This window comes from Nematolebias whitei, chromosome 5 (assembly GCF_014905685.2).
Source record: "Nematolebias whitei isolate Nwh7 chromosome 5, NemWhi1, whole genome shotgun sequence".
NCBI classification, from domain to species: Eukaryota; Metazoa; Chordata; class Actinopteri; order Cyprinodontiformes; family Rivulidae; genus Nematolebias; species Nematolebias whitei.
Window position 1 is genome coordinate 4,301,139 of NC_056502.1, and position 14,939 is coordinate 4,316,077.

Genomic DNA, 14,939 nt, shown 5'->3' on the forward strand with positions numbered 1-14,939 from the left:
TTGTCCCTGTTCATCCAACATGTCTGTCCCTGTTCATCCAACACATCCGTCCATCTGTTTGTCCCTGTTCATCCAACATGTCTGTCCATCTGTTTGTCCCTGTTCATCCAACACGTCCGTCCATCTGTTTGTCCCTGTTCATCCAACAAGTCCGTCTGTCCGTGCTCCTGCAGTGTTTGTTGATGTGCCGTCATTTAAACTTTGCTTCTAAACAAGAGAACGACCTTTCCGCACTGACTCATCATTTCAGAGCTGGCTCACAGATCGAGATTCCTCCAGGATGTTCTGGTTTTCAAACACGACCCAGAGTTTAATTAAAAACTGGACCTTGAGGTCGACGCAGAAATAAAAGCTGACCATTAGTGGAGGCCACGGAGCAGGGACTGCAGAACACCTAAGATCTGACGTAACGGTCCCGTTTGATTCGTTCTGATCACATTCACGTCTGTTCTGTAAGTTATCACCTGCCGTCAAAAGCAGAAGAGTGATAGTGTTTTTGTTTTTCTGTGGAGTTAGCAAAATATCTTATCAGCCACTAAACAAATTTAAATGAAACGGGCAGAAAGTAATCACTGGATGTACGTGCACGACTGATCAGCTGTTCAAGATGTCCGCCACAGATAATTGACCCTTCCAACATAAAAAAAACCGACACAGATAAGTTAAAATGCACGTGGTGGTAGCTGAGGGTAATTCCCAACACACAGTTTGAGAGCTAATGAAGTGTAGAACGTGATTCACAAGGTTAGAAGCATCAGTTCTCATATGATGATTAAGTTTACTATGAACAGAAGATCGAGGGTCAATTCGCCTGAACCACGGAGCATGGGGGGGGGGGGGGGGGGAGTAAGTGTAGAACAGATTATAAAGGAAGGAGCGAACAATGTCCCAAAGACCCATCTCTGCCTGATGCCCTCAACAAGTTCTATGCACGTTTTGAAGACCCGAACAGACCACCCAGCACCAGACTCACCACCAGAAGAGGAGTTTCTCAGCGTGACCTCAGCAGAAGTGAGGACTACCTTCAGGAGGATTAATCCTCACAAAGCAACCGGCCCAGGCAACATCCTGGGAAGGTGCTGAGAGAATGTGCTGATCAGCTCTGCGAGGTGCTGGCAGACATCTTTATCCTCCCTCACCCTGGCAACAGTTCCCACCAGCCTGAAGACTGCCACCATCATCCCAGTCCCAAAGAGCTCTACAGTGACTGGTCTGAATGACTGTCGGCCAGTGGCCCTCACCCCGATAGTCGCCAAATGCTTCGAAAAACTGGTCATGACTCACATCAAAACAACCATCAACATCAACGAGGACCTTCATCAGTACGCATACCGTGAGAACCGATCAACAGAGGATGCAATCTCCTCTGTGGTCCACACTGCGCTCAACCACCTGGAGCAGAAAAACTCCTACGTCCATATGCTCTTTGTGGACTTCACATCCGCCTTCAACACCATGATCCCCCAAACCCTGATGGACAAACTATCCACACTAGGACTAAGCCCCTCCATTTGCAACTGGGTACTAGACTTTTTAACAAACAGACCACAGTTGGTGAGGATCCACAACTTCTCCTCCTCCACCATAACCCTCAGCACTGGCTCTCCTCAGGGATGTGTGTTGAGCCCCCTCCTGTTCACTCTGCTCACGTATGACTGTGCACCTACCCATCCAGGCTGTCACATTGTAAAGTTTGCAGATGATACAGCGGTGGTGGGATGCATCACAAACAATGATGAGTCCAGCTACAGGCAGGAGGTGGAACACCTCACCAAACCGGTGTTTGTTGGAAGTAACTGGGACCCTGACTACAAAATGTTGTTCCGTCACATGTACATGTGGTGGAACAACAAATCATGAAACTCTGACTTTAAACTGTGACATGAAAAGTTGCAGGCGATATGCATTCCTTATGGTAAACTCAGGCCTGTGTCCGAGTTCAGTTCAGAAGGGATTTTAATTTGATTCTGAGCAGGAAGTCTTCGTTGGGAGTTATAACTTAATGCAGTGACTTTAAATCGTAATTGGACTGCAACTTACCAGCCGGCCATGCTGCTCAAAGCGCTTCACAGCCGAACCTCATCCATCCACACAGTCATACAGCAAAGATCTGAACAAATCATTCTACAGACAGTAATCAGAGTTGAAGGTCCTCTGTGGGGCACATCGGAGGCAGCGGGGGTTCAGTTTGTCCAGGGATACTTCCGCAGGCTGCATACTGATGGAATCAAACCTCCAACTCTCAGGACGCTGCTCTATCCACTGATCCACAGATGTCCATTTCACATCTAGTTTAATTGTTTAATGTCAATCTGATTAGCAGTTTACACTTAAAACTCATCAGAGGTTAAAATGTGTCACAGCGATCAACTAAACTCCAGCTGACTTCCATAAAAACATGTAGGTGAAATCACGAGAGCTGGACAGACACTGTGAAGGTTTTGTTTAAGGGAAGGTAGGAAAATAAAACCGTCCGTGCTAATAATAAGAACTGAAATATTGACGTTACCTCAGGTAGTAAAGTAGATAAACACCTTGGCCTCACCTCGTCTCTAAGTGCAGAGTACCGCTCAGATCTGGATCTGATCCTCTGGTTTCAGAGGAAACTGTGACTGGATTACAGCCACGAACATCAATCAGATGTTGAATCCACTTAAATTCAGTTCATGCTGAGCGAGTTCAGAGCGGCTGGGAACAGGATTTTCATTTGGCATCGATGGTTTTGAGTCCTACCTGCTCTTTGAGTTTGTAGAATCCTGTCGTACGCGCCCTCACAGTCCTCCAGCAGGGTCTTGCTGGTCTGGATCACCTGAAACGTAACGGACAACGTCAATATTTCGTGTTGGTTCCTAAAATCAGCAGAAGTTCCACAATCAAACAGGAAGCGGAGTCTGGTGTTGTGTTTCGTCTCCAGGGAGGGCTGGAAAAGACGCCGTTATTACAGGGATGGTTGTGGGCGAGGTCACTAAATTGTCATTTTGAAAACCAAAATTAGAGAAAATCAACCGGAAGTAATTGTGGTTTTTATTAGAGGTTGTGTTTTCCTCTTGCGGTGACTAAGTCTCGTTTTAAGGGGAAAGTAAAAAAAAAAAAGGGGGGGGGGGGGGGCAGTCCTTCCACTTGGCTTTAAATGAAAGTGCTGATTATCAGGGTCATCTGATGAAAACGTAAACACGTCGCTCTGCAGCAGATAATTAGCACGTTGTGACGGTGCAGCTGTGAAAGATGCCGAGTTTAGCTCCTCTGCTCTGATCGAGAGCACCAACTCTGCTGATCCGAAGACCGCCAGAACTCTCAGGATGATCCATTTACATTTTAAACATCTTCCAAACGCACAAACTGCAGAACACATGTCCTAAACCAGAGGCTCTGGAGCCACACGAGGCTCTTAGTTTTTAGTGGTTTACCTTGTTTTATATGGCATCTCGATTTGACTCCGTTTAGAACTTATTTTATTTGATTTTAACTGCTTTTGTTGAATTGTTGTTGTCTGTACTCCGTTTAAATCAAATGAGTCCTCGTGACTCAATAAAACCAACCTGTATAAATAAAGGTTGAATGATTTCTCTGCAGTGCTTCTTTGTATCTTTGACCAAAAACTCATTTAATCTATTTTCGTAATAAAAGAAAAAACGGGTTTTAGCATTTTCCCTGTTGAATTTTAACAAATATGTGAAAGATACTAATACTAGGAGTGAAATATTGATCAGATAGCTTGTTAGTCATGTCATTAACCCAACTTCCAGACATCAACTTTTCTCAGATCCACTAGAAAAGTAAAAAAATTTCGATTAAGTTGCTGAGAAGAAAACGAAGTCCATTTTTGCAAACGTCACAACTTAAGTCTTTAAACGAGCAGTACACAGATGTCTCCTGTCGCTGAGGGAATAATGAAAAACAAATGTTTGTAGTTTTTGAGATGAGTGTTTTTCTGGAATGGAATTAAAATGGAAAAACAAGTACCGCATTTTTTGCCATAAAAGTTGCACCTTTTTGCATAAATTTGCAAATGCTGTTACTTATGCAGCGAAGCGACTAATATAAGTTTTTTCCATATTTAAAATCCAATTTTTGGCTGAGAGCTGACGATTTCATTCATTCTGACATGGAAAATATTGAACACTACCATTTTCAGCCACTAGAGGGCCCTCGAGCAGTATGGCAAGCCAAGTGTCTCATTAATAGGTAACAGTGGCTATTAATGAGCCACTTGGCTTGCCATACAGTGCCATCTTCGTCTCACTCTGGAACTCCTGGAGCAAACGTCAAATCAGCTTCATTTCGCCGCCCAGAGGAAATAAAGCTGATTTGACTATGAAAGTGAATATATTAAATAAAAGTTCAACTGAGACACACCTTTACTATAATGTTGAGCAAACAAATAATTGTTTTTAAGTGTTGTTAAATTCTTGTTAAAGTCCTCCCTCATGAGCAGTGAGGCCTACGCTGTATACGCCGCAGCAACTGAAGTTTATTTCCACTTTATTAGACATTTTTGGACTGATGCGACATGCCGCCGTACACGTTGCACTGCTGCAAGTACAGTAAACTTTAATGTTGTGTGTGCAAGATATTCAAGTGGGTAGGAGTTACACTGTGGAGAAGAACAGAGGAAGGTTCTTTGTTTGTCTGAGGCAGCACAGAGTGATGGATCTTGGCGAGTGGAGGGAGCCATTCTATACAGATCAGACAGTGATGGAGGCAGGGGGTGGCCAGTGGTGGCCTTGGCCACCATCGATTAATCTTTGGCCACCCCAATCATTTGAGGAATTTATAATCTTAAGCAATATAAAAACTAGAATGCACAGTTTCTTTAAATGATAGGGTTGTTTAAGAGTAATGGGCTGTACTTATCTAGCGCTTTTTTAATACTCAAGAAAGTGCTTACATATATACAGTATATGGTGGCAGCCATCTTGAATTTGGACCTGGCAACCCAAGTTTTGAAAGGAATTTTTCTCCTGTCTATTTGCAGCCACACACCAAAATGAAAGTTGATGCTGCAGTTATTTTGTAAGTTATTGTGCTCATAACATTCACAGACTGACTGTATTTATTATTCTCCCTTTTTGCTCCGCGACGGGACAAATACTGAAAAAAAAAAAGATTTAAGTCAATTTAATAACAAAAATTAGAAATAAAGGCTTCAATCACAGTTTTAGCACATTTTGTGTCCTTTTTTTGACAGAGGGAACAGATTTTCAGACTCTTGTCTTAAAGCGAGGATCAAAACTGAGACGGTTGTTTCGAACACTGAATTAACGAGCTGCTCCAGGAAACCGTCTGGATCCTTCTCCGGTCGTGATCACCTTCTGTCAGATGGTTTTTAGAGTCGTGTTGTCCAGTTTATGTTAGTTTGCAGTGACATCTGTGTTTGCGGCCTTTTGAGATTGTAAAACTGAAACAAATGAGTAAAATAAAAAAAAACCTACACAAATATTTTGATTCGAGGGTTTGATTCGGTTTAGTGCTGCTCAGTGGTCCCAGTTTCACAAGTTTCATCTTTGCTTCGTAAGAGAACCAGCATGTCTCATCAAGCTTAAACTGCATAGTTTGTCTTCTGCAGCAGGATGTGTCACAACGCTGCTGCCTCGGCCCAAACACCCAAACAGGACTCTGGAAGAACAACAACTTCTTTCTCTCACTACTTTGAGAACAACGTTAAGGACGCAACGCAGGGCGTTTGAGTTTTAGCCAGATAAATTTAAAACCTTTAAAAGCGTTAAAATTTAAGACCCACATGAATTAAAAATAAACTGATTGTAAATTTCATTTGAAGTATCAAACTTTAGTGTCTTCCATTCAAATTCAAACCAAGCCAGCTTCAAGTGTAGAGCAGCCAGTTTCTTCTACAGGTAAGGATGAAAAAAGTCCCGACAGAACTGCTGCATGATGGGACTTGTAGTTTTGTTACAGCCAACTTATGAAATCCTTTGATCGAATGTAAAAAGTTCAACCAATAAATGAATGAACACACGTTTAGGATGTAACTGAATGTGTTTTAGGACAAAACAGAACGTCTGGACATATTTAGGACTTTTTCGGGGCTAAAAATGAGTTTATTACGTTTGAGAGTTTTTATGACAAAGACTCAGCAGAAACCCTGAACAAAGAACTGGTGTAAAGACTGAATTTGTCTGTAAGTGGAAGCAGTTTAAAAGCTGCGTGCAGCAGGAACAAGGTGCAGTGATAAATAAAATAAAACGCAGCATTGCTCGGTAGAGCCTCACGGCACTGATCCAAGTCTAGGTCCAACTCAAAATAATGTTTTATCCTAGCCTTTAAAGTAAACGATTGTTGGCAACAAGGCGTAAAGGTCCGTTTAAACCTCTGATCGCAGTAAGTAAAGCAGAAAAACAACAAAGGTGTTGCTTCGTGAGCGACCTGCTCGTCAGGACTGAAGCTGCTCCACCGGAGAGGAGGAGGTCCGGGGAGACGATATGAAAAATGTAAACTTGTTCATTCCATCTGACAAACTGGGTGTAAATTAAATACCGCTCTTCAAACGCATGTTCACCCGTGACTGCAAACAGTCCACAACACATTTTAACGTTTATTTCTTAATTTGTTACAGTAAAGAGAAGTTTTGTTGCACAAAGCACCTCCGAGTTAAGACTTGATCTCTTCCTAGCCGAGGGTGGAGCACAGAATTTCTTAAGATGTCTTGAGCTGAGTAAGGTGCTGCGAGCGTCAAACATTAATTTGGTCAAATATAAATGCAAGAAGAAAACTTTACACACCTTTTGGGGTAAATCTATCGGACAAGATTTAAAGGATGATCTGAGCAGTTAAGTTTATTTGAAGGAAACCTCGCTTCCGGCTGCGCTCCGGATGTTGTGCAACGAGCCCCACCTGTCCTCAGCCAACCAAAGTCGTATTCGGGCCGGGTTAGTAGTTGCTGCGTTTGGGGCAGACAGTTGCTCAGACCTGATAAACGGATCGCCGTGCGAGTCTGCGAGCAGTAATGAGTAAGTGCTTGTAGTGGGTAATGTCACGCTGCAGCTGCAGAACTAAAAGCCGTCTTGCATGCTGTGATTACCTTCATGATGGGTGAAGAAACTGCCGTCTCGGTGGCAGACAAATGGGCAGACGGTGCCCGATTTGTACACTAAAAACTACCTCCCTAAGTGCTATGGTTACGTCCATTATTGTAATTACTTGCGTGTAGCCAAGACTCAAATACTCCTATTCCTGGTTGATGTTCGTTTAATGATACAACTCTGCATGTATGAAGTACAGTGGTTCATTATTTTCAAGTAGCACTGGAGAAAGTTTGGGTGGGTTATTGTCAACTAAGAAAATGATTATAGGAGTTTTAAAATCCACTTCTGACACAGATCGTCCTACCCATATATTTCAAGTGACACTTTATTTCCAATTACTTTATAAAGCCACTAAGAAAAAATGTCAACATATTCTTCCATCAAGTATCGCACACCTTCACTACACCAACGTGTTCGCAGTTGTGATTTCACCTCTTGCAAACAGAAGCTACAGTTTATTTGTTGGAGTTCAGCTGCTGTTATTTCTGCTGGAGGCACGGTTGTGTGGTTTTCAGCCTCTAAACAAAGAAACCTTAAGATGATAATATTTTACTGGTGGTGCAGACCGCAATCATTCCCAATAATTTATTATATTGTCTAACATCAAATGCTAAAAATCCACCATAGCCAATCAGTAGGGACACAAGTACTTTGTGCACCGTAGCAGAACATTATTATTAACCTTTATTTAACCAGGCAAATCCCATTTTGATCACAGAACTCATTTGCAAGGGAGGCCTGGACCTGAAGCAGCCGAACATGCATGTTTTTGGTCTGTGGGAGGAAACCGGAGTGCCCGGAGAAATGGACTCAAAGATACTAGATTGCCACCATTAATACATGAACACGTTAAAATCTCAGACAGATCATCTTTTAATCAGCACATCGCTGTTCCAGTTTTCCTGTCTGGAAAACGTGAAAGCCATTTTCCAAGTTTTTCTCGAGTTCCAGAGTTTCTGGGAACCTGTAGCCTGTTTCTCTGCGCAGTCAAAAAAAAGTTACGTATAAATGCTCGGTCAGCCATTTAGCACCTGTAAGAGTTGGATGCCACTCAAACTGAGAATATAGTGATTTTGTTCCTGCACTGGTGGCACTCAGGAGCCTTCTGGTGGAGTGGTACAAGTTAAACAAGAAGCTAATTAACCATCATAACTGATGGGAGCTCAACCAGAGCGGGTCAAAGAGATGAGTGCTCCATGAAGATTACAACCTAGGGTCCAAATGTACGAGTGAAAACAAAAAGGCCAGTGAAGAACGTTTTTAAAACGCCTGTGGAAACTGAAGGGGTCGATGGGTAACCCATGTTCTAGTGACTACTTCAGCAGGACCGAAGGTGCGAATCAGAATCAGTGAGGAATACAGATTCAGCTTCTCTCAAAATTGTATGAATTTGTTGGGGGAGCAGACGAAAAGACGAGACTGCGGTGTGTGGTCCTGTTTTCAACAACAAAAGCATGAAATCCTCACATTTTAAACCTCACCGGTTTCTGCTTATTCGCTGGGTTTGTTGAAGGGTTAAGGTTACAGAAGCGGGTTTGGACGTTAGGTTAGAGTTGAGATGTTCGAGTAGGTCGGTCAGCTTGCTTGTTTGTCAGATACACACAGCGTGAGGTTAAAAACCTGTGGTGCAAGCTGGCTTTTAAAGTCTAATGATACTCGAAGAGTCTAGTATTTTCTGAGGTGTACTCATTATGAAAGGTCTGAGAACCGCTGAGCTAACCAGATGCAATTTTAAAAAAAAAGGCAAAACTGCCAAAATACACGTAGTCAGAATCAGGTCTGCCTCTCTAGTTTATTATTTTACATCTTTAAAAACCACCAACAGAAAACACAAATAACTGTTTTTTAAAATGTGTTAAACCACGTTTGGTTTTGATGCCTCGTTTCTGTTTCTATTCATACGAGTCCAGAGAACATGGTGTGTTGGCAGTAATGATTTTGCTGTGGAATAAACTTAGTGGCATGTTGCATAACGTGAACATTGATTTTTATTACCCAACAGAGATCCGGCCCTCTTACCCAACCATCCCTGCATGTCACCGTTATAATAAGTGAAGTCAAGGTATTGATCTCATCGGAGTCAAAGCTCGTTTTCTGGGGTGAATCGATCTATTGAGTGGAAAAAAAAGACACATGAACAAACAATCACAATGAGAGATTGATTTTACTGCTGCAGCCTCTCTGAGGTCAGCGGACCAGATGCTCTTCATGGTTCCAGGGACGAGATGTAAACTCTGAGCTAATGGAGCAGGTTCTACATTTTTATGGTTTGCCACGTTCCACTCCTTTTCTACCACTCTGCTTCTAATCCCCTTTTAAAAACACATTCGTACTTTGACCCAGTGTGAGATGACTTAGTTTATTGTGCTTCTTTTTAGTTATCCGTTTGTTTTAATCGTTTATTTCTGTAGACTTACGTAATTTTCCTTTGTGTTTGTTGTACAGTATTTGGTCGGTCTTGTTGTTTTTAAAGTTCTTTAGAAATATGCCTGCGTAAAAAGAAAAAACAACAGAGGAAAACCCCCCTCCACCCCCAACCCCTCAAAAAAACCTTAATATCACTACTCACCATCTCGTAGGTGCAGGTGACCTTCTTCAGGAACTCTGGTAGCACGCCCTGAGGCTCCAAGTTAGGGTATTGATCACTGAGGTTAAAGACCATTAGGGGGCTGTTGTCTGGTCCTGTCAGCCGAGGGGAAAGAGCCAAGATGCACTGCTTCAGGTTAGCCACCGCTGAAAGGCCGCATAGCTCTTTAAAGGACACGATGGCATTCTGCAGAGAGAGGCACAGACACGCTCACACGACAAGCAAAACATAAAGCACAACCACAAACGGCAACAGAAATGTTTTATTCTCGCTACCTGAAAGGGTCAGTGAGCAGCTCAAACATGTAACTAGACCTCCAGAGATCAGCTCTCTCTCTCACAGGAAGTGGCTGGAAGCCATCTTTGCCTGTGAGAACTTTCATTTTGGCACTTGTTGGCTGCTCCGTCTATTTGAACTGACACAAGCACCAAGTGGAAATGAAACATACACCCACAAATCCTAAACTTCCTGTGGAAGGACAAATTTAAACCCAACGTAAACAACCGTAGGGACAGACTGTGACTGTGCGATCACAATTTGTTATAGTCTCAAGGCTGCTAGCGTGTTCTCTCACAAAGGCTGCGATATAAAAAGGAGTCCTAAAATAACGTCTAATAAAAGGCCTCAAGAAACACGATGTGACACCAACCGGTGAGGTATGAGCTACGGTTTGGTTTTTCTCGTACAGTATGTGAACACTCCTTAAATATTTCACATATGACATGTGATTTGACCTTTTCCAATTTACCCATCAAAAGAGAGGATATCTTATTGTTTGTCAAAGTATCTATTTTAACTATTTAAAATTAAACGAGTCAAGGTTAATGACCAGTTTTCTACAAGGAATGTGGATCAAGATGTGTGTCGTAGTCTTTTCTGCTTTGTTGCACAATGTTGGTGTGAAAACTGACAAAAGAGAAGACCGACTCCTGAACAAAGGACTGATTTGTTGATTTAAGTTCAGCAAATCTTCACAAACAGAACTCGGTCTTTAACGGGTTTTGGAGACAACTACCTACGTTCAGAAGATAAAAATTTCCAATACTGAAAAATTGGTCAACTATGTGTTGGCTGCAGCCATGAAAGACAAGTGATGTAATTGGTTGTCTGTCTGCCTGTTAGCAAAACATCTTGTGAACTACTGAAAGCATGTAAATGAAACCGTCAACCAGTTCAAGATGAGCACCACAGATCATGGCAAACACAAAAGAACGACTCCGTCAGTTGTACAGATACTGAGCCGTGGGTTCCAAACTGCTCACATCTTTGTCAGATAAGTAAACAACTGATCTGTATGAGCCACAGAACGTTTGGCAGCGTCAATGACTCATGCGACCCGAGTGATTTTATAAGTGCCAGAGTGCCTAACTAGACATAAATGTCCTAGACACCCCATTTATATCTCGTCAGAACTGAAGTAGCCTTTAAAAAAAATATGAAACATCTAGAAGACGTTTACTTGTATTCAAGATTACGGTGCTAGTAATGCCTACCAGTGTCAAAAACAAAAATAAAACATGTCTTGAGAAACTGAGCATTAACTTGATCACAGTTTCGGGGGGAAAGTGAAGTACGCAGGCCACTCCCTGAATATTCTGCACTTTATCGGACGAGTTGGAAGCAACCGTCGCTGATCAATGTCGATAAGAACAAATGTTATTGTTTAAGTATATTAAAAAAGATTAACAGTTGGTAATTGTTATCTTTGAAGCTATATATTTTACAAAAGTAGCCTATAAAATCTCATGAATACACCATTTCACTTTACAGTCTACCTATCTGTAATACTCTACGTAACACAAACATGCTGCAGAGCGCAGGCAGTTCTCTAAATCCTACAAAACACCAAGTGACCTTTTAGTTTTACGTTGAGTTAGAAAAAAATAAGATAAACGATCTGTTGAGGATGTCACTTTTTCTGCCAAAAACAACCCAATAAGTAAGAAAAGTAGGAAAAGGGTCAACTTCAAGGAAAAACTGGAATTGAGTTAATGTTCTGAATCAGTCTGAGGGTCAAGTGGAAGTGTTCAAGTTTTCACTTTTATATCTGTAACATCTGTATTCTTGACATTACTGATCCTATCTGAGCCCAAGAGAACAACAGTAGGTCAAATAACCATTCACATGTGAAGTAGGTAAGTGTCTTACCTGCATGTTTTCTCTGAGGTCAGTTGCTTCCCTCAGTGGCAGCAGGGCTGTTTTAAAGACATCGTCAACAGCCTTAATCTGTAGCGGTCTCATGCTGGCGTACTCTCTACTTTTTTTGCCTTTTCGTACAGACAGTCCTCTTTTGTGTGGTTTCCCACCTCCTCTTCGATTGGTTATAGCTACATGGACAAACAACAAAGTGTGTGGCAGAACTTCTCCCGTCAGAGATTGCAGCGGTACGTGACGGAAACCTGGCTGCAGACACTCAAAGGGGATTGTGTACTGGCCAATAAACTCGTCGCCAATGTAGTCGTCATCTAGTACCACAAAACGCACCATTGCAAGCTCTGGGAGGTTTATCTGAAACTCAAAGCTCTCGTCAAACAGGGGATTGTCCCCATTTTGGTGGACTGTTTTAGTCCTTTGTTCAGCGCAGTCGGCAGGGATACCGTGTATTTCCACGTACACGTAGGGGTCCAGTACGTCTCCTTTGGCACCTGAGCCTTTGGGTTTTGGGAAATTTTGCCCACTAATTATTTTGACATGTAAGAGCTGTGGCGAAACGCCAGGCACTGAATCTTTTGTGTTGGCACTGAAATACGAGACCTGCTCCCTCATGATGGCTGGACGAAGAACATAGCCACAGTTGCCATTCTGACGGAACCAGCCAATGTTTAAGTCCATCATCAGGCCGGGAGTTTGGTAGTTCATTGCTACAATCTGGCAACCGCACTTCCAGAAGTCTTGTGGATTCATGTTGCTAGAGTCAATCCGCATTGGACTTGGATAAACTCTTGCAAGGAACTTCTTGTTGTAGTTAACAAAGTCACCTGGGAAGTCACAGGCACAGCGAGTGGCAAATACTTCATTGAATGAGCAGAGCTCCCAGGGCTTCTGCTTATTGAAAGATGTTGGAAAGTCTCTGAAAACCACAGACTTGCACAATGTCACCAGATCAGAAAGGTCCTTAAGCAGCTGGAATTTTTTGTGTGTAGTGGTCTGCTGTTCTGTAGACTCCATGCTTATCTTTTGAGACATCTCTGCCCCTTCGTCCTCATCCGTCACCTCCCCTTCTGAGGCGGTGCAGGTTGTGTCCAGTTTCTTCCCCTTCAGGAGGATCTTTCCCTTCAGTTCAAAGGGGGAAGGGAGGTAACAGTCCTCAGGTTGGGGAGGATCCATGTGGATCTTGTCTCCAAGAATCTTCTTCAGGTGCTGAAACATGACTTTCTGCTGCTTTAGGGAGCAATGGTTTTCCAAACACAGTATCAGTGGAAACTCTGAGGCAACAAAAGCATACTTGTTGATGACGTCAATGACACTGCGAAACACTATCTGTGAGGTCATTGTGTGACCAGTATAAATAACAGGTTCATTATCAGAGCCGTCCCAGACATCCAGCTCTACACAACGACAACCCATCTTAAGGGCACGGATGTACCCCGTCACATCAGAGGGACCTCGAAACTGATCTTCTATCAGGTACGTGTTGTGGGATGCGTTGATGTAGTAGTGAGTCACAGGCTGGTTCATGTCTTGGCAAACTGATTTTTGTTCAGGGTCAAATATATGGCACTCTGGAGACATGAGATAGTTGGAGAACCCATCAAGAGAAAGCCAACCCTTGAGCTGACCCTCTTTGGATGGTTCATACTTCTGAATAACGTTTAAGCTGGTGTCTTCACTTACTTGTGCCATTCCCTGCTCCGCCTCCAGAAATATCATCAAGTCCTTACTATCAAGAAATTCTTTGTTACTGGAGAACTGAACAAAAAGGAAATAAATTTCTGGTCTGGTGCAAACATCATGAAAGACTTCAATAAACTCCTCTTTTGTCACATCAGAACCGATTTTGTCCGTAGCTTTGTGAAGCTCCTTGAACTTTAGTTCTATTTTTATATTTTTAAGTCCAGGGCTTAGCTTCTTAATAAGCTGCACAGCAGCACATATTGCTATTTGTTTGCTGTTGTTCACATCTTCCTCATCAAAGAGATCACTTAGCCAAGATGAGCGCAAGTTGTTCTGACTGCTCTCAATCATATTTAAAGTATGTTTCCCGTAGGAGATCAGGTACCTCAGCCCCGTTGTCCAAATGTTTGCCACATCTGCGGTGTTTGCCACCAAGTCCAGGGACTCATAATTATCCCCAAAGATGACAGAAAAAGCGCAGTCCTCCGAGATCTGATCGTAGGTGCCGTTGGTTCGAAAAGTGTCCGTATTCTTGCCAGTCCGAACTTCTTTGATGGATTTGACATCGATTTTTGCTTTTTCAGATTCCTTCTTTGTTGGTTCCCACCGTAAAGACTGCATGTCGGCATCGAGGAGAAAGTAGCGGTGATAAACACGTGAATTGGATCGGACTTTTTTCAACTCTGTCCCGTCAACCATTGCGCTGATGCAATCGCTGGCACGGCTGATCTTCTTCTCCGTGGGCATGCTGCTGAACGACACGGTCTTCTTTCTTTCTTTACGCTGTCTTCCATCCTGTAAAGAAACAAAGATACTGTATAAATAAGAATTATAATTAGGGTGAACAGTAATGTGGTCGTACCGTGACCCAAAAGGCCTAAAATAGCAACACCTCTCTGAGTGCTGCCATTAAATTATTACTTCTTTTTTATGCCTCCAAATCCTGCATGTTGTTACCTTCACAACTTTGTCTGGCTAAACAGGTCTCACTTGTAAAAGTCTTCGTGGCTCAATGTGATTTATCTGTATAAAGGTTGAACTGAATTTGATGCTGCCAATAAAAAATAAAACTCGCAAACAGCAACACAGATTAATTTAAATGTTTAGTTACATTTCTGTATGATGAATGCACTTCCTGTATAACTCCACGTAACGTTTCTGTTGTGAAATAAATTTATTTTCCTGGAGCAATGCCTACAAGGAGTATAATGCCCGTCAAGTGCCAAAATTAACTTTGATATATTAGACAATATAACCTATTATCTTAAATCTACTGCGTTAGTATCTCAACACATCATGATCCATATAACCATATATTCTGGTGTTTTTTACAGCTTAACAAAATTATTGTAAGAATACGGAGTCTGAGCTCATAGAATTGGTTCCCGTTTCTGTTTTTCAGCATGTTTTGTTCAAACTACTTATACTTTTGCTTTGTTTAGTCATTCAGCTCAATCTTACTACTGTTATTCTTT

General features: G+C 42.3%; 1 protein-coding gene across 1 annotated transcript in view; it reads right to left on the bottom strand.

The window, feature by feature from the left end:
- Positions 1-14,939, bottom strand: part of LOC119409234 (inactive phospholipase C-like protein 2) — a 44,405-nt gene that overhangs the window by 7,098 nt on the left and 22,368 nt on the right. The window contains exons 3-5 of the mRNA XM_037676079.1: positions 11,779-14,259; positions 9,613-9,816; positions 2,734-2,809 (exon numbers count right to left, since the gene is read on the bottom strand). Of these exons, the coding sequence (XP_037532007.1) occupies positions 2,734-2,809; positions 9,613-9,816; positions 11,779-14,259 (2,761 nt within the window). The remainder of the gene's footprint in view (positions 1-2,733; positions 2,810-9,612; positions 9,817-11,778; positions 14,260-14,939) is intronic.